Source organism: Trichomycterus rosablanca, chromosome 16 (genome assembly GCF_030014385.1).
Source record: "Trichomycterus rosablanca isolate fTriRos1 chromosome 16, fTriRos1.hap1, whole genome shotgun sequence".
NCBI classification, from domain to species: Eukaryota; Metazoa; Chordata; class Actinopteri; order Siluriformes; family Trichomycteridae; genus Trichomycterus; species Trichomycterus rosablanca.
In genome coordinates this window covers 24,244,204-24,270,552 of record NC_086003.1, presented here as the reverse complement: position 1 = coordinate 24,270,552, position 26,349 = coordinate 24,244,204, and the positions used below count along the sequence as shown (strand labels likewise).

Below are 26,349 nucleotides of genomic sequence, written 5' to 3'. Positions count from 1 at the left end.
GTGTCTATATAACTACTGATTTTTCTAAAGTAATATTGTTTTGTTCATTGTTTCGTGATTTGATTTTTATTTCAGGTGTTTGTTTGAGAACCACTGGTTTTGTATGAGTAATTCATTCCAGTAACTTAAGTATTGATTGTACAGTTTATTGGTATTGATGTATGAATTTGTTATATATAAAGAATAAATGTTTTTCTAATAAATATTCAGCATCCACTGTAAACACAACATTGACTGACTTGGGTTTTTTTGTGAGGAGGGGGGTTTAATGAGCATGGGAGAAATGAACATTTTGTTAGTTTGTGAAAACAACAGTTGCTTTTTCTAGGTTTTTCTGAGTTCTGATAAGTCAAAATCTATAAATGGCTGTAAACTTAATAAGGATAATGGTATAATGTAACTTTTAATGCTATTAGATAACACAAAACTTATTTTAAGTTAGGCTGTAAGGTACCATCCACTATAGAAAACTAGTGACGTCAGTGGTATAAATATGTTGAATAAAGGTGTGAAGTAATGTTACATATTTAGTTACTAGTTACTTTTTAAATAAAATGTACTTTTAACATAGTAACAACTATTTTAATTACTGGCACTTTTAAGACAAAAAAGCAATGACTTTTACTCAACTATACTACTATGACATTCTCTACTACTACAAATGGTTGAGCAGGTGACAAAATATTGTTTTTACAAAGTTGTACTTAATAAGCCGACTACCATGATGCAAAACTGTTTTATTCATTACTGTATAAAGTTGCAAAACAACATTGTTAATACCCCCAAAAAAGGTTTCATTTCAACTACAACACAACAATGCAAATTTCAAAATAAGTGGTTGTAACAATACTGTTACCACGTAGTTGTGCTGGGAAATCCTAGACCAGGTTTTTAAAACCCTGGGTCAGCCGAAAAAATTAGTTGCAAAGAAAAATAATAATAATTATAAACTTGTATGCAAATCCCCCCTTGTGGCTTTATGTTACATCATGTAAACCACAGTGGGACCAGTTGCATTGCTTGTGTTGCCTGCGTTGCGCAAAGAATCATGAACAAAATATGAATCGCTTGAAAAAAAGTTAGAAAAACCCTGTCCTAGACAATATTAGTGTGAGGTTCCTTAAAGTGGTCTGTGAGTGTTTATTTGAACTTAATATCGGAATGTGAATAAATAGTGAAGAAGACTTTGTTTGATTATGATCAGTCTTTTCCATCACTGTCGCTGACCTTGACTGACCCGCTGGGTTTGTGTGTGAGGAGCAGTAGGTGGAGGAGGAGGAGGAGGAGGAGGAGGAGGAGTAGGTGGAGGACGAGGAGGAGGACGAGGAGGAGGGCGGTACAGTCTGATACACGAGGCCTCCACTGAAGCTGCACTGCTCACTGCGCTCTGTTAGCATTAGCAACATTAGCCACATTAGCCACAGTGCTAACTGCGTCTCTCGTCGCTCCACTGTGTTTAGAACGGGACAGAATTAGCGGTTAGCTTAGCTCATCATGGCGGCTGTTCGGAGCCTGCAGGTTTGTGTGAAACCTGAAAATGGGTCTGACCGCTCCGACTCGGACTCGGAGTCGGACTCGGATGGCCCCGTTCGTGAAGCGGAGCCTATGGAGGTGGAGGAGGGGGAGCTGGAGGATATTTCTGTGCGCCGCAGTCTGAAGGAACTGTTGCCGGTAAGTTAGCTAGCATCAGCTTCCGAGGACGCCTGCTTAAGGCCCAGGAGCAGCGGTGTGTCATGTTAAAAGTGTCCGAGAGTAGTTAAAGCACCACTGTGATGTTGACCTTAACAAGCGCACTTCCACATTAAAACCTAAAGTAGCTCGTGTTAGCATGGTTGGCGTCGCGTTGTAGTCGGTATGTTTGTACACAGGTTGTTTATTTCGTTCATTTCAATCAAGTGCAAGTTTTCTTGCTAATGCTAACAAACACTTGTTACCAAAAAGACAGTCAGTTGTGATAATTGTTGCATCTAGCAGCTGCATAATGTCATGTTCATTTCTCAAAAGAAAATAAGGATCATTCCTTCGTTTGCTTTATGTATTACTAAAGGACCATAACATGTTCATAAGTAGTGTCAGTACTTACTAGAGATCACAACAATGCAGAAACAGAATAACAGGTAAAACAAAATGTACACAATGCTGGGATTAATATACAGAGTTACAGTTTAAATCATATTAGGCATTTAATGATAGACAGACAGACAGACAGATAGACAGATACTTTATTAATCCCGACAGAAAATTAAGGCCTCAGTAGCAAGTTACATAAATCAAAAGTAATAGTACACACTACAGAGATTCACATTATACAAACAAGAATCTGTATAATCACAACAACACACTACAACATGACATGAGAATTTAATTGAGTTTTAACCTCCACATTCTAAATACTACAAGTTTACATAATAAATTATGGATTTGTCCAGATCCCAGTTTTTTTTTGTTTTTTTTAAATTTGATAACATATCAGAATCAGCTTTATTCGCCAAGTATGTTTACACACACGAGGAATTTGTTATCGGCTGTTGTTAACTCTCTACAATATATAGATAAAACTATATACAGACAAAACTATATGTAGACAATGTACGAATTTAACCCACTAGGCAGAACCTTGCATATATGCAGAAAATAGAAAAATAGCATAAGATAAATGGATAAGATTTAATGGCATTTGGAAAAAAAACAGTTACTGTGTCTGTTTGATTTTGTGTTTAGGGCTCTGTAGCGCCTGTCAGAGGGTAATAGGTTAAAAAGTTCGTGTCCAGGGTGTGAGCAGTCCGGTTATTTTTTCTGCATGGTTATTTTTCCTGATCAGATACTAATCCTAAAAGTACAAAACAATACAACACAGCAGAAAATAGAATTTCAGGAGAAGGTGTTTACATATAGTTAAAGGCAAATGTTTACATACATTTGTAAGATATCCATACTCTATATGGACAAAAGTATTGGGACACACCTCTTAAATATTAAAATTATATTCCACTGCCACAGGTGTATAAAGTCAAACACATAGCCATACAGCCTGCCTTCACAAACATTTCTGGGATGAACTAGAATGGAGATTGTGAGCCAGGCCCCCTCAACCACTGTCAGTTCCAGACTTCACAAATGCTCTTTGGATGAATGGGCAAACATTCCCACAGACACACTCCAAAATATTTCCTATAATGCTAGAGTTTTTACTATAGCATATTGTTGTTTTGAGAAATGTGCTTGCAAACATGTATCACTTATACAGGATTACAGTCCATTTGTTTGTTTATATACACTGTATGGGCAGAGGTATTTATACACTCTTCCTTACACCCTACTTTTTGAAGCTTTGTTTTTTTATTTTTCTGTCACACCCATCGATGAACAGGTGAATATGTTTTATATTAATGCCCAAAGCTTTCGAATGTTATATCCAGTAAGCTCATGATCGGGTATTCACATAACTTTGATTATATAGTGTGTCTACCTGACACAATTTACTTGTGATGTGAAGTTATTTGGGGTTGTTTTCATTGTATACAAACAGAGGACTGTATGTAACTGTCTAACTGGTGTTGTCTGTTTTTTTTAGGATACGAGCCGGAGATATGAAAACAAGGCAGGTGCTTTTATCACAGGCATCGATGTAACATCAAAGGTGAGCCCTTTCATGTTTATGTTATCTAAGTATAAGCTCTCCAAGTTTTGTTTGACTCATTGTCTTGGGTCTTGTTTTTACTTAGGAAGCAATTGAGAAGAAGGAGAAGAGAGCAAGGCGGTTTCATTTTCGTGCAGAGGAAAATCTCACTCAGAGAAATGTCGTTCTCGACAGAGAGCTTATGAAAAAATGTAAGCTGTTTTTCCATGCAGTTGCAAACTCTGGCAGTAGATTTAAACCTGTTTATTAGATGGTCAGCAGCAATGTCCAAAAGCACATCTAGTATACATGCATTAGTCACCTAGTAATGACAGGTCGCACTTCCATGTGTTATGGGGCAAGCATTAATTTCAAAGTCATGATTGTGCTGTGTATTTGACTTCATCCCTTGGTTTGGCTTTCAGCGATCTCTAAGGTCCGTCTAGAGGCCTTGCACCTAAGCGGTTTGGATGACATGAGCACTCAAGATGTCTTTAACTACTTTAAAGAGTATCCGCCAGCCCACATTGAGTGGATCGACGACACATCGTGTACGTTTATTTTAGTTGCTTAAATCTTCTGGGGTAAATTATTATTATTATTATGATCACTAAATCACACCAACATAATAAATTTGCTCTTTGTTTACAGGTAATGTTGTCTGGTTGGATGACATCACTTCTACTAGGGCCCTCATTAACATGAGCCGTATGCCTGAAAACAAAGACTCTAACTCTGCTTCTTCTGAATCCACTGAGCCGACAGTCCAAGCAGAGAGAGGTTAGTCCTGCCATTCTATTAAACTGTGTTAATTCTCAGGAGGATTTATACAAGGACCTTGCAACATTATTGCTTACACTGGGTGATCATTGAATTAGTGTCTTATGTTTATTAGTTTAGTTTAGTTTGTTTTTGTTATTGATAAAATAGGACATAGCTTCATACAGGTTTATTTGTCATCAGGGTTTTATATAGTTTTATTGTTGTTGTTTCAGGATAAAATGCTAAATTGCTGCACCCTTTCTATACCCAAACACTACTTTAAATGCTGAGTATCCAAAAACATTATGACCACCCAAAAAAACAAACAAATGGCAACACTCTTTACCACAATTGCATGTGACTATCAGGGAAATTTTAAACGCTGGTCTGATGGGCTGGTACACCAGCACACCTGTTAAATGCAGCAAATATGGACAGACGTGCTATTTAGTTTTGTAAAAATGCAGCAATCAGTTACAGCTGGAATTAGAATAGTGTTGTATTGTAAATCTTACTCTCTTACCTAATTTTTCCAGGGGTAGGCCTGTCTATTACATGAGAATCTTTCTTAACATTAAGATTTCTACGTTTTCTCCACCAGCACTGGTGAGATATTATTTAATTTCGATTCACATACCTGTAATGTTTTCCAGCTGGGCGAAACCATGCCTCTGACGATGAGGAGGAGGAAGGAGAGGTTGACGATGATGACGAGGTAGTAAAGGTTGGCAAAAGCAGTGAGGACAGCGAAGGAAAAGCCAGTGACAGTGAGGAAGAGACAGAGAAAAAAACACCACAGGAAAATTCTGAGGTAAATGGATTATTAGTTTACAGGCAATCAGTTTATATACATGTTTTAAAAAGTTACTGCTGTAGATAATTAAGAGAGTGTGATTGGTGTTGATCTCTCTGTACACAGACAAACCTACTGTCTCAGGCTGAGCAGGAGTCTCTGCTCCGGAATGACTTGCGTTTTACAACCAAAAGCTTTAAAGGCAACCAACTGTTTTTGCGCTTTGCCACCCAGGGTAAGTGCACAGTAATCCTCTAGTAGACTAGTGTTGTACCAATCTCATTCTCTTTTGGTACGATACTAGCATGAAAGTTCATGGCAGCATGATATCTATTTTTCTTTTTTTGCCTTTGGCAGCTACCATATCAAGTGGTTACCACAAGGGTTTATTCATTTTGTTTCTTTAATGTTTATTTTTACAGATGATAGAAAGGAATTGGGTGCTGCAAGACGAAGTCGGTATTATATGAAATATGGCAATCCAAATTATGGGGGCATGAAGGGTATCCTAAGTAATTCTTGGTAAGAGAGAATAAATTGTTCAGCACAAACTTTATCAAATTGTTTCACAAGCACACCAGCTTTCCTTACCGTAACTTTGTTCACATAATCAACCAACTATTTGTATTTAATACAGTGAGTAAAGGCCTTATTACTCTGTGCTATTTGTGACTGTGTTGTTTAACAGTTCTTTGCTGTAGTTTATTTGCAATCATATTGTTTTTTGTTATTAGTAAAAAAAAAAATTTGTCAGTTTTATTTATGACTGTTATTGATGACAAGTATTGATTACTATCGTACATGTCCTATGGAGTTACAATCTATGTGGACACATAATGACAAAATGTATTTTACAATTATTTACATAGCAAATCATGCAACTCTAGCTAATCTTCTTTTGTTCCTGTAGGAAACGGCGGTATCACACAAAAAGAATCCAGCGTGATGTTATAAAGACAAAGAAGTCATTAATTGGAGACAGTATGGGACACACTCCACCTTACACACACAGACATTCAGGTATAAGTCCTGTCAGGAAGTGAAGACTCTGGATAATGTGTTTTGGCAGTTGGATCAATGTTTTCATTAAATTAGTTTGCTATCTCAATTTTCTTCATTTATTTTATTTCTCCTACCAGCAACTTTTACCTAAAACTAAATCATTTTGTTTTAATTACAGCTGATCTGGTGAATCTACCAGAGGAGCCTATAGAAGAAGAGGAGGAAGAGGAGGAGGATGGCGAGGAAGACATGGATGCTGATGATAGAGTTGTGGAGTACAGAGATCGGGGCGAACGGGAGAGAGGATCACAACAGAGGGAAGGGGGGGTCCACAGCCGGTTAGGGGGCTCGTTTTCAGCATCTTCTGATTCGGATGAAATGGATTATGACCTAGAGTTAAAGATGATCTCAACACCTTCACCAAAAAAGAGCATGAAGATGACCATGTATGCAGATGAGGTTGAAAGTAACCTCAAAAGTATCCGGTAGGACACACCAGAGTTTTCACATAGCAAAGACGAAATTTCATTATTACAAAAATCCAACTGAACATGTGAACAATCCAAAAATTTAATTGAATCAATAAAAATGTCTCACTTTGTTGTTCTGTTTTTAGAAATTCCATTCGTGGTGACTCGGGTTCATCCAGCAGCAGCAGCGTACAGAGTCGCATCGGTGGTGGCGTAACCAAACCTACCTCAGAAAAGGTGACTGATGTCCGGCAGTTATTGGAGGAGAAAAGACAGGGTGTTTCACATCAGAGAACACGGCCCTCTGTGACCTCCGGTGGAAAGACGGGTTAGTTTACATTATAACCCACTCCTTTTTCACTGAACATTTTTCTTTTAACTGGAATTTTTTTTAACAATAGAATAATCCTTACTGAAAAGCTTCCAGAGAACAATTCACATTTTCAAACGTTCTTCTGCAAGTTGCTTGTAATTGCATTTTTACCTAAAATATCTTCCACTTAGCCTCTTTAAAAATGTAATTATAAAGATCAGCATCGATCTATGAAGCTGGAGAGCTATGGCTAAAAGCTGCCTTAGAAAAGAGTCTGTTACTCTAGAAGAAAATACAGAGGCTTGTAGATCACAAATTAAAATCACATTAAGAGCATTGGGTCACCGTAGCCATTTTTATATTAATTACATTTGATCCTGAGATAAATTGTTATGGTGTTTAAAGGCTGTTCAAGTTTGACACCACTGGTTCTTAGTTCCAGCCCTAAGTAATATAAAACAAAAACTACAAAAATACATCTTATAAGTTAAAGGATTTTATATGAGCGTCAGTACAGTTTAGTTGTTTGTGCATTCGTTTGGGTTCGGATTCATATACCTGTTTAAAAAGTAAAGTATATATACAGCAACAGAGAAGATTTTTGTCTTGCTTACTTGGTAATGAATTTCTGGCAACCTGTTCTTGTCTTTTGTAGATGTAAGACAGAGGTTGGGAAAAAGGCTGCATTCACCAGAAAGACGCCGATCTGTGTCTCCTGTAGCTTCTAGAAACACAGCTCCCCGCAGAGAACCTCTGACTGACGTTCACAGCAGATTGGGTGCCGCTAAGCCTGAATCACGGGGCCTCTATCCAGAGCCATCCAAGGACACAAAGTCTGGTAAGAATTTAATTAAGTAATGCAGCTTTAGTAGGGCTGTCAGGTTTAGATTTTTATAATCACAACGACCACGTGAAAAATTACCGCTGTATCATAGTGAGATTTTTTTGGTGGGTAATGACATGACAGTAGAGACAAGAAGTGGTGATAAGGCCATGTCTGAAAATCCATTTACATTCCTGTTAATCTATATAGGAAAAGCCAAACATGCTGCACATTGTCAGAATAGAAGTGTAGTTAAACACCTTTTTAAGTTTAAATTCATTTAAATATTATTGTTGTCAGAATAAACAGAAGCTGTAAATTATGCTAGCCCTCTAATGATGGGATCCAGTAATCAAATCCAAAGCATCCAGCCAGATGTTTACTTACTGACAGGGCGGCACAGTGGCTAAGTGGGTAGCACTGTCGCCTTACAACAAGAAGGTCCTGGGTTCGATCCCCAGGTGGGGCGGTCGGTCCTTTCTGTGTGGAGTTTGCATGTTCTCCCCCTGTCTGTGTGGGTTTCCTCCGGGTTTCCTCCCACAGTCCAAAGACATGCAAGTGAGATGAATTGGAAATACTAAATTGTCCACGACTGTGTTTGATATAACCTTGTGAACTGATGAACCTTGTGCAATGAGTAACTACCGTTCCTGTCATGAATGTAAACAAAGTGTAAAACATGACGTTAAAATCCTAATAAACAAACATACTGACACGATTGGTGATGTCTGAGAGGGAGAGGGATGACCAAGTCCACACAATGAATAGGTGTCCTTTCCAGGGTGTCTTACTTCATTGAGGCCAGTAATTCCAGGGAAACCAAACCCACCACAACCGACCAACCATGGCAGTGGTAAAACATGAAAATAAAATGGTAAAAAGCGGTGGGGATATGTTTGATGATTCATGAACAAATGGCTAGCATTGGTGTACACCCGAATAGTCAAATTTAGTCAGATTTTCTCAGAACTGAGAAATTTTTTTTTAAATATACTTGTTGAACTTCCAGAAGATATTTGTTCTGTTTATTATAAACTGGTTGTATTTTCTACACACTCACTCTGTAAATCTGCTTCTGGCCATTTCCTCTCAGGTGGTCTATGGAGTCGACTAGGACCCTCCGATAAAGAATGCGGTTCCAAGCTTTCCAGCCAAAAAGGCAACAGTGTGTCCTCACAAGGGAGCAGGAACAGGGATGAGGTGGACAATGATGGAGTCAATGATTATGGTAATGATAATAATAATAATGATGATGATAATGATTCTCAGTTGCAAAAAATGTGGGGGGCCATGATCAAGCAGAAAGAGCAGCAGTCCAGCAAAATGAAGAAAAGCCGGCTAGATAACCTGCCGTCGCTGCAGATTGAGATCAGCCGGGACAGCAGCAATGGCTCTGACAGTGATTCCTGAGTTGGAGAAAGAGACTGATACAAGCGAAAATGCGCCACTGAATGTGGAGTAGATGATGCACGACTGACTTCCAAGTACATGTCTTCACTCTGCAGCTTCAGTCCATGCACCTAGATCCTGCAAACATCCTTTCCTGCTCTTGGAACACTTAACAGACATGTCCCTTGCCAAAAAAGAGGGAATACTAATTTTATGGGTCAGTGAAAAAGCAACGCTGTATGTTTTTTAAAAAGGAAATATTATTGGCTGTGGTGTGTTACGTGCCACTTGTTTTATGGTGATGCACCGTTATCGGAACCAGAGATTATTATTTGATGTAGCAGTTTTTTTGTTTATAACATGTCAGTGAGAACTGATTGTTTTGCTGAAATTGATCATCTATAACATAGGAAGAGTTGCCAGGTTGTTGAGGAGATGCTAGGCCTGTCACAATTAGAATTTCGTCTCACAACTAAATTGGCTTTTCTTTTAATTGAACATGAGTTAAATGACCAAATACTAATTTGCTCGATTCACAAAATAGTTACATGTATTGTAGCTCATTGCCTTGCTGACAATAATAATTAAAATATGGTTGCAATATTGCATCTATTTTATTAACTGCTGTCAGCCGAATTATTTGCAATTAAACAATTGTGACACGCCTGGGAAATGCTTAGATTCTGCAATTTTTCTGGGTGCACACCATAAACAGTAAAGCAGTAAAAGCATAAATGCAGTCCTGAAAGGTGTACGGTCAACTGAATTTTGTGGGTTAAATACCTTTGTTTATATGGACATTTGACGACATCTAGAAAATGCATTGACTTGAGGGTTTTTTTACTTTTGTGTTTGCAGGCGAGTTTAATTTCCCACGGCACTCATAAAAATAACAAAATAAACAAAAATAGTAAAGGCACTCATGACTGTAACTACTTTGCCACGTATCAAGTTCAGTATAATGTTAATCAGGATGCAACCCGGAATTCTCGTAGGTTATAGGTGTTTGTGTTAGCACTAACATTCAGGTTTGGGGGAGAGCAGATAGCCATAATTGGTTATTGGCTAAAGCATAATTACGTCAGGGTGCTTTTGTTTAAAAAATTAACCCTAGTATAGTTTTTAAAAATTGAATGTCTGTAATCTTATTACGGTCATTAAAATCAATGCATAGTTGAAAGATGCTAAAAATGTCCTTGTAAATGCAGTTTGTCTTAAGTTTAACTAGATCACAAAAACAGTTCACTGTCAATACAACAGTGCTTAAGAGCTGCACACCACTACAAAATTATCATGACACAAATGAATACAATAGAAATGCTTTTTTTATACAGTCAGATTATGACAATGATTTAATCAAGTTATTTTACAAGTGTGTGTGTGCATTTTAATTTTTGTTTTGTTTTGCCACGCCACTGACATGTACATGCAAGAATTAAGAATGAATGCTTATGTAGTACTGATTACGTCTAACTCAAAATGTTTGTTAATGTGAACGGCAACGGACTTTGAATTAGCTTTGTGTTGTAGCCCTCTGGTGCACCAAAGTCCACTTTAATGATGAGTTCATTGTTGCACTCTCTAAATCTAGTATTTAATCAGTGAAGTTAAGTGTGAGAGCATGGACATCATCAAATTAATGATGGACGTTTGACCTTCAGGACTGCAGTTATGCACATGAATCAGTGCTGTATTGCAGGTGGTCCACACTACTGTAGCTAATACGTATTATGTTCACTTGCATAAAAATGTGATCTGCATTCTTATCATGGTTGGTGAGTTCAATAACAACCAAAAGTATGTTGTATGTGCAAATAAACATCTTTTTTACATAAGCTTATAAAACAGCATGTGCAGTTCTTGAACTGGTGACGTTTATTTCATAATTGCCCTACAGTTTGTCATAAAACAAGAATTTTTTTTAATTAGAATTTTAACCCAGTTTAGTTTTTAAAAAAGTTGCTTAATTTGCTTATTTTGAATATGAGCTATGTGGTTTATGTTAACTCACATGAAAGCAAAAAAAAGCAGTTTGCTGCTCACTTAGCTGTGCATACATACAGTGCATCACAAAAGTGAGTACACCCCTCACATTTCTGCAGATATTTAAGTATATCTTTTCATGGGACAACACTGACAAAATGACACTTTGACACAATGAAAAGTAGTCTGTGTGCAGCTTATATAACAGTGTAAATTTATTCTTCCCTCAAAATAACTCAATATACAGCCATTAATGTCTAAACCACCGGCAACAAAAGTGAGTACACCCCTTAGTGAACGTTCCTGAAGTGTCAATATTTTGTGTGACCACCATTATTTCCCAGAACTGCCTTAACTCTCCTGGGCATGGAGTTTACCAGAGCTTCACAGGTTGCCACTGGAATGCTTTTCCATGACGACATCACGGAGCTGGCGGATATTCGAGACTTTGCGCTCCTCCACCTTCCGCTTGAGGATGCCCCAAAGATGTTCTATTGGGTTTAGGTCTGGAGACATGCTTGGCCAGTCCATCACCTTTACCCTCAGCCTCTTCAATAAAGCAGTGGTCGTCTTAGAGGTGTGTTTGGGGTCATTATCATGCTGGAACACTGCCCTGCGACCCAGTTTCCGGAGGGAGGGGATCATGCTCTGCTTCAGTATTTCACAGTACATATTGGAGTTCATGTGTCCCTCAATGAAATGTAACTCCCCAACACCTGCTGCACTCATGCAGCCAGGTCCTGGGTTCGAACCCCAGGTGGGGCGGTCCGGGTCCTTTCTGTGTGGAGTTTGCATGTTCTCCTCGTGTCTGGGTGGGTTTACTCCGGGTACTCCGGTTTCCTTCCACAATCCAAAGACATGCAAGTGAGGTGAATTGAAGATACTAAATTGTCCAAGACTGTGCTTGATATAAACTTGTGAATTGATGAACCTTGTGTAATAAATAACTACCGTTCCTGTCATGAATGTAACCAAAGTGTAAAACATGACGTTAAAATCCTAATAAACAAAAAACTCATGCAGCCCCAGACCATGGCATTCCCACCACCATGCTTGACTAGGCATGACACACTTATCTTTGTACTCCTCACCTGATTGCCGCCACACATGCTTGAGACCATCTGAACCAAACAAATTAATCTTGGTCTCATCAGACCATAGGACATGGTTCCAGTAATCCATGTCCTTTGTTGACATGTCTTCAGCAAACTGTTTGCGGGCTTTCTTGTGTAGAGACTTCAGAAGAGGCTTCCTTCTGGGGTGACAGCCATGCAGACCAATTTGATGTAGTGTGCGGCGTATGGTCTGAGCACTGACAGGCTGACCCCCCACCTTTTCAATCTCTGCAGCAATGCTGACAGCACTCCTGCGCCTATCTTTCAAAGACAGCAGTTGGATGTGACGCTGAGCACGTGCACTCAGCTTCTTTGGACGACCAACGCGAGGTTCTGAGTGGACCCTGCTCTTTTAAAACGCTGGATGATCTTGGCCACTGTGCTGCAGCTCAGTTTCAGGGTGTTGGCAATCTTCTTGTAGCCTTGGCCATCTTCATGTAGCGCAACAATTCGTCTTTTAAGATCCTCAGAGAGTTCTTTGCCATGAGGTGCCATGTTGGAACTTTCAGTGACCAGTATGAGAGAGTGTGAGAGCTGTACTACTAAATTGAACACACCTGCTCCCTATGCACACCTGAGACCTAGTAACACTAACAAATCACATGACATTTTGGAGGGAAAATGACAAGCAGTGCTCAATTTGGACATTTAGGGGTGTAGTCTCTTAGTGGTGTACTCACTTTTGTTGCCGGTGGTTTAGACATTAATGGCTGTATATTGAGTTATTTTGAGGGAAGAATAAATTTACACTGTTATATAAGCTGCACACAGACTACTTTTCATTGTGTCAAAGTGTCATTTTGTCAGTGTTGTCCCATGAAAAGATATACTTAAATATCTGCAGAAATGTGAGGGGTGTACTCACTTTTGTGATACTGTACATGCATTAAAATACAAGAGCACCATTGGTAGGGCACTAACTTGACAGTGTTTAGTATATGTCAAGATAATAATAGTAGGGTGCTGAGCTGCACCAGGGTTCTTGGGGGCCAGTTATTCTTCTGATAACTGTATAAAGTCTGACGTGAGCATTTTCTTCTTGTACTAACATGGGTTTTTATTTTCTTTGAGTACTCTGGTTTCCTCTCACCTGCCAAAACGTGCAACCTGGATCGGCTCTTCTAAATTGTCCTTGGGTGATGGGTGAAAGGACTAATGTGTGATGCTCCACTGTGGATTTCACCTCAGAGCAAGAAGGTCCTGGGTTCGGGTCTTTTCTTTGTGGAGCATGTTCTCCCTGTCTGCCTGGGAGCTCCGGTTTCCTCCCACAGTACAAAGACATGCAGTGAGGTGAATTGGAGATACAAAATTGTCCATGACCGTGTTTGACATTGAACTTGTAAACTTGTGAATCTTGTGTAACGAATAACTACCGTTTCTGTCATGAATGTAACCAAAGTGTGTAAAACATGATGTTAAAATCCTGGACTAATTGACTTAATTGGTAATGTCTTACTGATTTTATGCAGGCAGGACAGTCTAGCACATAGAATAAAGAAACATAAGCAAAAAAGTGGGTTCAGCATTGGCACTTTTATCAACACAAGGGTCTGAGGACTTTTAGTTTGAAGTTGTGAACTCTAACCAGCCTGATTCGCCACTTCATTCTCTACTTGTACCTTTTCTACAGCACCGTGTCGTTGTTGTGACAAGTTTAAAAGCAAACAGATTTAATTTGTGGGTCATTTGTTTGTAAATGTCGGTATAATCGGTTTTACCAATATTTTAACTGTCGGTAGCACAAAGCGCAACAGTGCTAAGCAGCTAGCAGGACCGTGGGCGGTGAGATAAATGCTAACTAGTGGATTGTATTTCAACTCTAAGAGCTTTTGTATTTAATAGTCCAGTAAATATCAGTTCTCTGAGATGGAGTGTGTCAGTACAGCAGGGTTTATCCTAACCTGTGTGTGAACATGAGCAGTATGCTTCCTTACGGTGGTGCTGAGCGGGATAAGCCGCTGTTCAGAGTTAATTTAAGTATTTTTTCGGTAGTAATTGTGTGTTTACCTTTGATCGGATTCTTCGCCTGTATCACTCTGTCTATACTGTATCACTACAATGAAGCCACATACACTCACTGCCAGGTGTGTATACACAATTTCATTCATTGTCATTTCACCCACTGCCATGTCTGCATAAAACTCCATTTACTTCCATTTCACCCACTGTCATGTCTGTATACAATTTTATTCATTTATCTTTCACCTGCTGTGATGTGTTTACAAAACTTTAACTTTATACAAATAAACTTTGTTGCCAGTAGTAATAAGAAACAGCGCATTCTGGCGGCCCCTGTTGGCCAAACGTGTTATAGCAGCGAAGCCTTTAACAAATGTACCAATCTGTAAATATATAATGTCGATATTATTTTTTTAGACGCAGAATAAACAAATTGTTTATACGTATGTGGTTAGATTACCAGGTTTTTCTTGTTTCATTGGTCCAGTTTGGGTGCATCCAATTTCCAATTCTGTTGGCAGTGACATTCCTCTATGATGGTCCATTGTGATAACTGAGCACCCATGACAGTGGGTGAAACTGAGCACCGACCAAACTAGTTACACTGCTGCCACGAACTCACGTCTGCTGTAAAATCATAAATGAAAATTCCTAAATGTACTGCCGATATTATAGAATATAATCATAGTTTTTCCTCCAGTTCACCTCACTTGCATGTCTTTGGACTGTGGGAGGAAACCGGAGCTCCCAGAGGAAACCCACACAGACACGGGGAGAACATGCAAACTCCACACAGAAAGCCCCACCTGGGGATCGAACCCGGGACCTTCTTGCTGTGAGGCGACAGTGCTACCCACTTAGCCACCGTGCTGCCCTACTATTTGTGATTTTAATAGGTTATAGTTTGTTACTTAAATTTAAAAAAATCTGTTTGGGGTTGGTATGTGGTTTGCCTACAACCTCTGACCACAGTGGCCATCCACTACTAAAACTGTCTAAAATAATGTTACAGTTTTCGTAACATCCATAGTTTTGCTGTCTCAGTCTTTTTTATTACTAAATCACAAACAAAGTTCAACTGTCCACTTCTGAAATGTAACTGCTCCTCTTGCATAGGTCAACAACTACCTTCCATCGGTCAGTGCAGCCATCAGTCTCACACCAGAGCGCTACATCTGGCGGTTCTGCATTGGCCTACACTCTGCCCCACGATTGCTGATATCAACAACCTACTTTAACTTTTACAGAGGACGTTTTGCCAGGCAGACCATGGACCTGTTACTAAGCGTCTTTACATTTTTTTTGGCCCTGACTGAAAACATTGGACTGCTGCTGCTCACCTACGTCTGTTCTACTGAAAACTATAGTGAGTGACATCTGTTCCACATGTTATGGTTCCAATTTTGTGATTGGCAAATGTACTATTTTAGGATGTTCTGTGTTTGTACAAGGTGGGTGCACTTTCAAATTTTCAGCTATGTAGCTATAGCATGATAATACATGAAGGTATTTTGGATGTAAAAGCCATTTGCCTCTTATTTATTTATAAAGGATTAAATGTCATATTTAGCAATATTCTATTCATTTTACTTTTTATGTTTTATTACATTTTACAAGGCACAATACATTAACCAAGCCTGAATATGATGCCAATCCATTCTGAGGCCTGTACTATGTGCTACATAGTGTGTAACTATACTATTCGTAGTTTGCTATTTAGACATGCCAGTTAGTACACCAGGATGTGCTTTGGGACACAGCTTCTCCCATTGTGTTTAAGTCCTGCTTAAATTTGGTTCTGTCATATTAAGACTTCAGATCAACCAGCTTTAAGCCAAAATCCATAATATTTCTCCAGATGTGTACTCTTGATTAGTAATCTTGAAGCCACATGACAACTTATTTTCTGATTTAACACTGTAACGGCTTTGCAATAAAACACTAATGTTATATGTTTTAGTTTTAATGCTTTTTCTTTTACCTAATTTGCATTTTTTGCATATGTTATTTTTATGCACAACTGCAGCATAGTGTTGTGCCTTTTATCTCAGCCATAGAAAAAGTGTTGCAGGGATAACATAAAGAAAAAAGCATGAAGCTGCTGTGATGTGAGTGTGTGTGTGTGTTTGCTCTGCAGGTCTTCATAAATATGGCTTCATCACTTTTGTTTCGAGCTCTTTGCTTCACATGCTGTGCACCTGCAAACTGTGGCGGGTCATTTCAAAGTACTCCCTCAGCTCTGAGGTATTAAATCCTTTTTCCTTTTTACCTCCTTTTGCTTAAGGTTGTGATATTTTTATATGAAAGTTGTTTTTAAACATGAAATGTAAATGTTGAATGTAAATGTTGAATGATTTATATCGAAAGCTTGAGCAATAATGGGTTTGCCTCCTTCAACCTCTCATGCATTGTTCAGCTAAAGCAGCCTTTAGCCTTTGGATTTTTTAATTTGCTCAAAATAGTGTTTGTAGGTTTGTTCTTTATAACGTACACCTAACTACATACTTTCATTGGCTATTTTGTAAGCTACATCTTACATGTATTTATGGGTAACTAATTACTGACTGTAGCACCGCCCCATTACCCTGTCTCCCCATTTACTAATGAAAAGTGATCCCCTTACTTACCAAAAATGTTGCTGCTGTAACACCAATATGGTTATGACTTGGTAGCATTGTGTCCTACAGTGCAGCAGTAGTAATCCAGTGTTGTCTGGATTTTTAAACGACTCATCAGTGCTGGCAGGGAAATTGTGCTCCAACCAAAAATATACAGGTGGCGCAGCTGGATATTCCGCTAGCACACCAGCGCCGAGATTCTGAGCTCCTCGGGTTTGAAACTCAGTGTTGCCACTGGTCGGCTGGGCGCCATCTATCGGACATAATTGGCAGTGCCTGCAGAATGGGATGACCGGACTATGTGGGTGGGTGGTGCAAAATGCAAAGGTGAAAAAGTTTCTTTTAAAGGCTGCGTGTGGGTCGTCGAAGGAGTGAGCAGCAATATACCCACTTCAACTGCAATCAGGGATCCCCCAGCAGCAGAGGACAAATTGACTACACTACATTGGGAGAAAATGGGAGAAAATGCATCAAATATAATAGAAAAAAAATACGCCATCCTCATATAATTAGAAAGTGTTCACTGACAAGTGTACCAATGTGCAGTAATAGAGGCAGTTAGAAATGGAGGCAAATACTTTATTACACACTCCAGCCTTCATAACCATCAGGTGGCACTATATACACAAACTTCTGTCTTGATGTACAGTAGTTCTCCTGATTAACAGCACAAAAAAAAAAATTTGATGCACACATAGACTGTATACAGAAAAATCTGTTATTACTTTCAATTAGAGGTTTACTGTACAGACACAGTTCTGTTATTTGTAGATAAAAGGGCAATTTATTTAAATTTTAAATAAAAACATTTTGACCTGGCCACAAAAGCATATCTTGCTAAATTAATGAGAGGTGTAGCTGCAACTGTGAACCGAGTTGATGTGTTAGAGACCGCAGTGGATCTGTTAAAGATGTGAAGATGTGTGAGTGGGGTGTGCATTGTAAGGAAGTGGTTAAGATAAACCGAGCTTTTACAGAACCTCCCTCTAACTGATTGTACCACATCTTGCACACAAGAAGTGGTAAAATGTTTCTTCGGTCCTTTTTGCCCATCACTCATGACATCTTTTTCTATTTTCTCCATTTGTTTCTGTCTTCAAACCAGGACGTGACCTCATACCGCTATAAGTTCCGCCTCTTCCTCTTCAGCATTTGCTGCTGTGGGCTTGCTGCGTACTTCTTCAGGCGCCACAACAAGTATTGCGAACCAGGAAGTGAGTTTACCATCATTTTTGTCCAGGTGTTGAAAAACCTTTCAGATGATACAAATTTCTGATCTCCTGATTCATTTATGCCTGTTCAGCCTTGGGGGGTGCTGAAGGGGATGTCTTATAACTGATGCAATTACGACCTCTGCTGGCTGATTGATTGCGCCTGCACAGAGACGGGGAATAATGTGGACAGGGTGTGTCTCTTTGTACGCAGAGCTGATCCACATATGAACTCGTCTTGTGCAGGTGAAAAGATGCAGTCGACTACTGTTTTACTGTGTTAGTCACAGCTCTCCTCAGTCTCCTCAGAGTGGAGATCAACATCAGTAAGGAGCAAGCGTAATGCAATCGGGTGATTGGATACAGCTGGTTTGGGAGGAAAATTGGGGAAAAATGCAAAATATGAGTATATAGTTGGTCCACTTTTTTAGCTTTTAGAAAGGTGTATCAATAGATTTTGGAGCTTGCAGTTTGTTTGCACATTTTATGTTGCAGTACTCTGGTTTTATTCTGGGCTTATGCAGCTTATAGCTCTACGACTGAGCTGTTGCTGCTTCTAGATGTTTCCGATTAAGAATGACAGTTTTTGCTGTTTCCGAAAAAGCTTTGTGCTGAACTGGCTTGTTAGAAATGGCACATCCTATATTTGTGCAATGTCACAGTTTTTTTGACAGTGTTTATGAAGTGTCTGTAATGATTTCTGTTTGCAAAGGGTGTGACTGAAAAGGCTGTATAAACTCATTCAGATGCTTCATAATGTCATGCACTTTGATATTAACTCTGATATTCGCAGTGTAAGATCTGACATGTTTTTCAAATGACATTTTCCTTAAGGTGTACTACCATAAAATATACTAACCAAACAATTAGCATGACACTAATAACGCTTATCCTTTTACAGGCATATGCAAACAGTGTTAAAGCTCTTACTAACATAGCATAAGAACAAAATGACCTATCTAATGTGAGCTCTGAACTTTAATGTCCCCTCTCAGTACGGTTAAAAGCAGTCATGGTAATTGTTAGATGCTGGAATTGTACTCAGTACTTGTAGAAAATAAAGTGGTGTACAAGTAACAAGTATCCAAGGAAAATAGCAGTGCAATATATAAAATTTAAATTATACATACAGTCATGGGCCATTTTATTGAAAATCTGCACAATCATGTAGTTTTAGCAGCCAGTGATGTGGCAGCATCTCTGTGCATACAGTTCTGCAGACCCAAGATCTTAAATGTAAGAATTGTGCACCTTAAGTAGAATGCCCAGACAGGAGTTAAAGCTAACAGGAAGCCTATGCTTACCCAAAAAAACATTTCTGCGCGCCCAGGTGGCGCAGCGGGATATTCCGTTAGCACACCAGCACCGAGTTTCTGAACTCCTCGGTTCGAAACTCGGTGTTGCCACTGGTCGGCTGGGCGCCATCTGGTGGGCATAATTGGCAGTGTGTGCAGCAGATACTAATTGGCCGCAGTATCTGCAGGGTGGGGGCTGGACTATGTGTGGGTGGGTGGGTCTTCATACACTGTGTAAGGGCCCTGATTGGTGAAAGAGACGCCTGTGCAGAATGCATGGGCGAGAAGAGGAGGGCTGTGCACGTGTCGGAAGAAGTGTGTACAGCGACGTGCTCTCCACAGATGCAATCTGGTATCTCTTAGCAGCGGAAGACAAAATTGAGCTAAATCAGGAAGAAAATGCATTTAAAAAAAACATTCCTGCATCTGTGGTGAGCATTTAAAGCATAAGAACGCATATTGCATTTAGCCAGATAGGCTTTAACAGCAGCAGACCACATGAGGTTTTACAACTGTCAGCCAAAAACAGAAATTTGGGACCACATTGTGTGCATGCTTAGCCAAGGTTTAAAGTTTAAGACTGGACCTGCCGGGTCAGATGAATCTTAACTTCTGCTGCCACTTGAAGATGGCAGGGTTTGGAATGAACTACGTAAATACATGGACCCAACCTGACTTGTGGTAGTAACTTGCTGACTTGCTATACGTTGGGTCCCCTAATATGTATCAAACAAGGTTTCAATCTAACACCCTATCTGAGCGTTGTTGCTGATCTTGTGCAGTATTGCATGGCCAAAGTTTACCATTTTTTAAAAGTATCATACATTTAGATGTGTTAACACCTCCACCTGATTACACACACACACGCACACATACATCTTTAGCTGGTTCCGTTAACATAACCATGAGCATAGTGTTCTTTAATGGCCTCCCCATTTGCCACATCTAAATCCATTATAGCACCATTGGTTTGTGGTTAAACAGGAGATGGACAGCATAATAGTGCACATCACGCAAAAATTTTCCCTCAATCCATGAGTCAATAAAGAAGGCTTTTAAAAACAAGATGTGTCTTACCCAGTATAAGTATGGTGTTCCTAAAAAATTGAATAGTGAGTCCATTCACAAAAATGGCTTATTAATGTATTTTTAACAAGGTTATTATACTGTAGAAATATCATACCATAACTCCTTTAATCTGATGTGTGTTTTCCTTTTATTTTTTATAGTTTACACCCTCTTCGCTTTTTTTGAGTACCTGGTTGTGATCGCCAACATGGCCTTTCATATGACCATCTTCTGGGACTTTGGGAATAGAGAGATTATGGTGGTAGTGCCACCCGAGGGCAAGCGCGTCTGACAAAAGTACCTAACTATGGAACCGCAGGAAATCTTGGCCCAAATACCTGGACTGTTTATTCTTGTACTTAAGTTATGATGTGAATATTGTGTTTGTACTTTTTTACTGTTTACAAAAACTGTTTACAAAGGACGCATTGTACAGTGTTTCATATATTTGCTAAACAAAACTGAATCTGGGATTTTTTGCACAATTGATATTTTTAGCCTGGTATTTTTACAAAACTTGAAAAGATTTTTTGGGTTGGGACAAATTTTGTGTACTAATTTAAAATAATGGCAGAACGTTGTCGTGAAACATGAAACTGGAAGCACATTTGGGTTATTTTTCATAAAATTGGAAATATTGCTCTTAACTGACCTTAAACCTGTTTTACTTCTTGCATGTATTTGGAACCTTAATGCCACTGACTTTAACTTATGACGCTCAGGTGGCACAGTGGTCCAATGTGCTAACCCACTAATCAGGTTTGAACCTCAACCATGCGCCTACACAGACATGATTGTGTGTGCGTGTAGGGGGAGGAAATGGTCAAGCCGGGGTTCCTCATTGCTGCAGCAGTTTGGCCTCGACTGGCTTATAGAGGTGCCTGCACATAAGACAGTTGATCACGGATGACAGCGCATGGCTCTCTGTATTCAGTTCTGCACTCTGTTCATCCCCCTTCAGGCAAGTGAAAACAAGCGGTCGGGCGTGTGACAGTCTGTGGTTCACCTCAAGAGGGAGTTTTGGGTCAAAACAATTAGGATTTTACTAGATTGGGTAGAAAAAGAAGAAAAATAGTAAATCAGCAATTTGGGGGAAAACATTTATTATAGGGTATTTTATTCTTGTGACCATTTTAAGTATCCCAGCACCTGATGCGAACATTTTACACTAGAAATTTGCAGTATGGGTGCTCGGGTGGTGCAGAGGTCTAAAACGCTAACAAACTACAGCAGAGTGTTTAAAAGGTGGATTTACTTTGACCTTCTGTTTATAGTTCTGCATCATTCTTCACAAACATCAGTCCAGCATTCAGATTTCCAATGTTCTTAATACATTAATATGAAACTGTTGGTCTATGAATAGTATTACATATCTGTTCATTGTCTTGAGGCAGGTCTGTGATTTGGGTCTTTCTTTCATAATTGTACACTCACTGACCACTTTATTAGGTACAACTGTCTGCTATGTACAATCATTATTTTAAAAGCTACACCAACCATGTATCATGTGAGTGTACAGTTACTGACTGTAGCCCTTCTGTTGTTCTGTACACTGTTAAACATTATTTAAAATCCCAACAACACCGCTACACCTGCTACACTGATACCAGAATACAAAGTACCGCGTCATTATCATGTTAGTGTCATCACAGCGCTGAGAATGTTCCACCAACCAAAAATCATCTGGTCAGGAGTGCACTTTTTATTGAAAAATTGGGTACTGGCGTGACCAAGTGTACAGACCAACAGATGGGCTACAGTCAGTATAACTGTATATTATATACATATTAATGAGAACAATATTTTAATATTCAGAAAAAAATAATGACAAACTTTTTAGGAATAATTTATATTGTAATTTTAAGTACAGTCATAAATTAAAAATGTGCACTCTTTTTATTTGATGAGTGTCAGACTAGCACATCTGGTCATTTCTGTCATGATGAGTGTGTTCTCCCTCTGTACCAAATGGTTTATAGATCAGTGTGAAATAAATTTCTGTAATATATAATGCAGCTTTAGTTTTTATTTTTCATTGTTATTCTTTGCAGGCACTCGGGTGGTGCAGCAGTCTATTAAACTAGCCCATCACCAGACATAACTGACTTCTCCAGTTTGTGTGCAGTAGCCGGTCGCTTCTTTTCACCTGCACAAAGGTTCATGTAGAGATCCGTATTATGCACCAAAATCCATTTACCCCCCTTGTCATTGTGCAGATACCATCGATCAGCCAGCAGATGGTGTAATTGCAGCAGTCAGAAGGAATCCCCTCTGGCACTCCCACCCTTTGGACACGCCAATTGACGTCTGGCCTATTGGCCAACTGGGTGGAGTGGACGAGGCCCCGAGATGGATTAATTCCCTGTCCAGGGTGTTCCTTCCTTTCACCCAGTGTTTCACATTAGAACCAGGCCTGTAAAAGTAGACATGTTGGACGAAATTCCCTTTTCTTTGTTTGTACAAAAGTCATTATCTGTTTTTAAATAGACTGTGGCAGAAGTAAATCTGATAGCACAAAACTCTAAATGGTACAGAACAGTCAAGTGTTGACTGTTTATTACATGATACTGTCAGAACCAGGCGTTTGTGTGTTATTTCTTTCCACCAACATGTAAACAAATGAATAAAGCTGCAGAACAAAGCATCACTGTTATAATGGGAAAAGCAAATGCAGCTACTGAGAGCTCATTTTACTGTCAAATAAGTGAAGTAACCCTACCAGGACACGTAGTACATGAGAAAAACCCATCACGCTGATGAACATGCAGATACATAATGTGACAGGTTGAGAAAAATAAAAAGAAATAATATTCAAAAGATAAGGAAGGCATTGATTGATTAATTAAAAATACATTGTATGGCCAACAGTATGAAGACAATAATGCTAATTATTGAGCTCAGTTGTTTGTAGCTACAACCACTGCTAACAGGTACACCAAATGACCAAAAGTATGTTGACACATGACCATAAGATTGTTTGACATGCTGTTTTAAAAATGGCTAAAACATATTCAGCTATAGCAACAGTCACTCTTTTGAGAAGGCTTTGCACAATGCTTTACAGTACTTCATCTGTGGGTATTTGTGCCCATTCAGTCTAAAGATTTGATGTTCCAGGTCATTCCAAAGCTGTTCAGTGGGGCTGAGGTCAGGGCTCTGAGCAGGCCACTGAAGTTTCTTTAAATTAAGCTTTTTATGTCTTTATAAAGCTTGCTTCATGCCCAGGTGTACAGTCATTCTGGAACAGGAAAGGACCTTCCTTAAACAGTTGCTACAAAATTGAAAGCATAAAATGTCCTGCATCTAAGTGATTTATTACAGTTGTTAGCTATTGTGGCTAAAACACATGAATTCAATAATTAGAAGGGGTGTCCCAATACCTTTGTCCATGTAGTGTATGTACAATCAGTTACATAACACACATGATACACATCCTACTTCTTGGCATTCATGAACAATTACGTAAAAAAAAACTATGTTTGAGACAAGAGTCTGTGTTTTGAGATTTGTTTTATAAAAATATTGGTAGCTTGACTACAACGGCAAAGAAACACACTGGAGATCAAACGAGATGTTTGACGAGACATAATAAGAGAGAAACTGGGTTTTATCGTTGACTAAACTCTCACTTATTAAGCAAATGCTGTAAAATTAAGATCTAAAGGAAAGACACAAAATAAGACATGTATCGTGTGAGGAGTATCAAGGTTAACACTACGCTCAGTGGCTCTACTTACTGTTATAAACTTGTATCAGTTAAATAAGGAAATGGGTGAGATGAAGCTTTATTTAAATATACAGCAGCAAGGCTACTTCCTCTTTCAGTCTGCGTACTCACAATGCTACTGCACTGACTCATTATTGCCTAAAATGTGGTGTAAAGTCATGTGTGAAAAAATAGTTTAGATGCTAATGTACCATCTTTAAGAGGGTCAAACACAGTAAAGGGGAAAATATTCAAGTATAAGATATAACTTTATACTTATAACTCCTGAAGGTTTCTATTATATATGTTATAAATAAATGTACTCTGGGGTGGCGCATCGCATCTATTACGCCAGTCCAGTTCACAAACTAATAAACAACAAAGCTGTGTTGACTTTTATTCACATTAAAATGCATTTTAACATTAGAAATCTAGGGAAATAAACTACAAACTGTTACAAAATAGAGGAAATGAAGGCAAGAGAAACTGACTTAGTGATGTTGGGTAAAAGCATACTCGGTCTCATCAATAACAAATAGAGCTTTTGTGAGCTGAACAGTAAGAGGAAATATAATCAATTTCCCAGTTTTGCTCTGTCAGAAGATTACTTTTCATACATAGAAACTGAGAAAAAGATGAGTTTTGTTTAGTGGCCACACAATGGACTCCACAGGAGAAAACACTCATCCACAAAGCTACAGAACCTGATATTGCAATATATTGTAGCAATACGTCAATCTGAAGATTTTACTTGGAAATGGCAAACTTGTACTGGAAACCATTAGTTAAAGAAGAACTTAATTAAGAATTGTTTTCCTATTAACATAAACGTAGCTAAGCAGCAAAGACATGGTTGCTTCTTTCACTTTGAGACTAAGGTAGCTATGTAATAAAAGACTAACTCTGACCTAAATCTTTGCTCTAAATGCCCGCACACAGACCACACACTGCATCCAGGCCTTATGTAACATCACATAAGTTTGCTAATATGGTTTAGGACACAGTTTCACATACTGTAATCTATAAATAAGTTTAACGTTGGTACAATTTGGGATCATGTGTTAAAACACTGATGTGTCACAAACAGAAAGTCCATTATGTAAACTATGTAGTACTGATATGAAGTCTTGTACATGTGAATGTCTGTGTGTTGAGGTGAGAATTTTATCAACCTAATCAGTTAGTTTCATTCTATAACAGACTATACAGTCATGAATGTAGGTTGGTGCTTGGTTAAAAAATGGGTGAAAGATTTGCATCACTTTTTGTAGGCTGGATGAGCTTGTGTACAGAACCAAAGAAACAAAAGCCACAAATCCAATACATTTAGGGCAAATGACTAAAAGTTATAAAGGTGACTGGTGACAGACCAAGAGCTTGAAAATAAGTTATTCTTTTAATATGTATTGTGTGTACAAATTTGTACAAATGTAAGTAAAATAAATATGCTTTTATTAAGAATTATATTCTTTATTCATTTATTATTGTCCTTCCACCAGCAAAGCATGGCAACTTAACAGCATATACAAAAAGTAAGTAAATAAAAAGGACACTCAGTATACATTCTTCTCGAGAAAATATCTCTGTTTAGGTCAGGCATTGAAGCATGTTAGCTTGGCTGTTTATGCTTGTGTGTGTATTTTCTCATATAATAAAGCCAACTTGCTGAGCTAAGTCTGGGGACATCCAAAATCCAAATCAGCTAAAAGTCAGTCTAAATTTAAAGAGCCTTAAGATCTGGGGTGTAACAGAATTAATGCCTACTGTGCAAGTCCATCATAGCTTGATTTTGCTTGTACATGTTAAAAGAAAACTGTTTAGAACGGTGTTAGAAATACACTGCTACTTAATCTCCTTTAAAGAAACACTGATACCTGACCATGCTAGAAAAAATGGTATTATCAATTTATTATTTATTATCTAAGCAAAACATAAGATTTTTGTCGTAGACATCAGCTTAAGAAGTGTTTTTTTAGTGATTGTCATCTTTGTTTTCTAAACCCTATCATTATCACCAATCAAGTTTTTTAGTATTTTATTCATGCAAAGCTATTTATTTAAATATGATCAAATTTAGCTTTCACAGAAGAAGACATCAAGCCAATTTAAATGATTGTGTCCACCCTGGTTTTCACAATATTTCATCAATATCATGTAGTTACATAGCTTCCCCTTTCTGTAATCTAATGTAATGCTGCATTATATTCTTGCGGCAGTTCAGCT

The 26,349-nt window shown here is 38.6% G+C and overlaps 2 protein-coding genes across 3 annotated transcripts; both read left to right on the top strand.

The window, feature by feature from the left end:
- Positions 1 to 1,336: 1,336 nt before the first annotated feature.
- On the top strand, positions 1,337 to 11,006 carry ncbp3 (nuclear cap binding subunit 3). Its single transcript, XM_063011191.1, has 13 exons — positions 1,337 to 1,671; positions 3,575 to 3,640; positions 3,726 to 3,831; positions 4,045 to 4,170; positions 4,271 to 4,399; positions 5,035 to 5,192; positions 5,301 to 5,409; positions 5,597 to 5,696; positions 6,085 to 6,194; positions 6,355 to 6,661; positions 6,793 to 6,974; positions 7,615 to 7,797; positions 8,876 to 11,006. Exons 1-13 carry the CDS (start codon positions 1,495 to 1,497, stop codon positions 9,190 to 9,192), a joined length of 2,070 nt encoding a protein of 689 aa, XP_062867261.1. The 5' UTR covers positions 1,337 to 1,494; the 3' UTR covers positions 9,193 to 11,006.
- A 2,957-nt stretch (positions 11,007 to 13,963) lies between these two features.
- On the top strand, positions 13,964 to 23,198 carry pgap2 (post-GPI attachment to proteins 2). Of its 2 annotated transcripts, none has more exons than XM_063011224.1 (5): positions 13,964 to 14,353; positions 15,345 to 15,594; positions 16,366 to 16,472; positions 17,952 to 18,060; positions 21,231 to 23,198. In XM_063011224.1, exons 1-5 carry the CDS (start codon positions 14,183 to 14,185, stop codon positions 21,293 to 21,295), a joined length of 702 nt encoding a protein of 233 aa, XP_062867294.1. In that variant the 5' UTR covers positions 13,964 to 14,182; the 3' UTR covers positions 21,296 to 23,198. The 2 variants fall into 2 exon arrangements, with proteins under 2 accessions (XP_062867294.1, XP_062867293.1); XM_063011223.1 differs by having other exon boundaries at positions 20,582 to 23,198.
- The last annotated feature ends 3,151 nt before the right edge of the window (positions 23,199 to 26,349 follow it).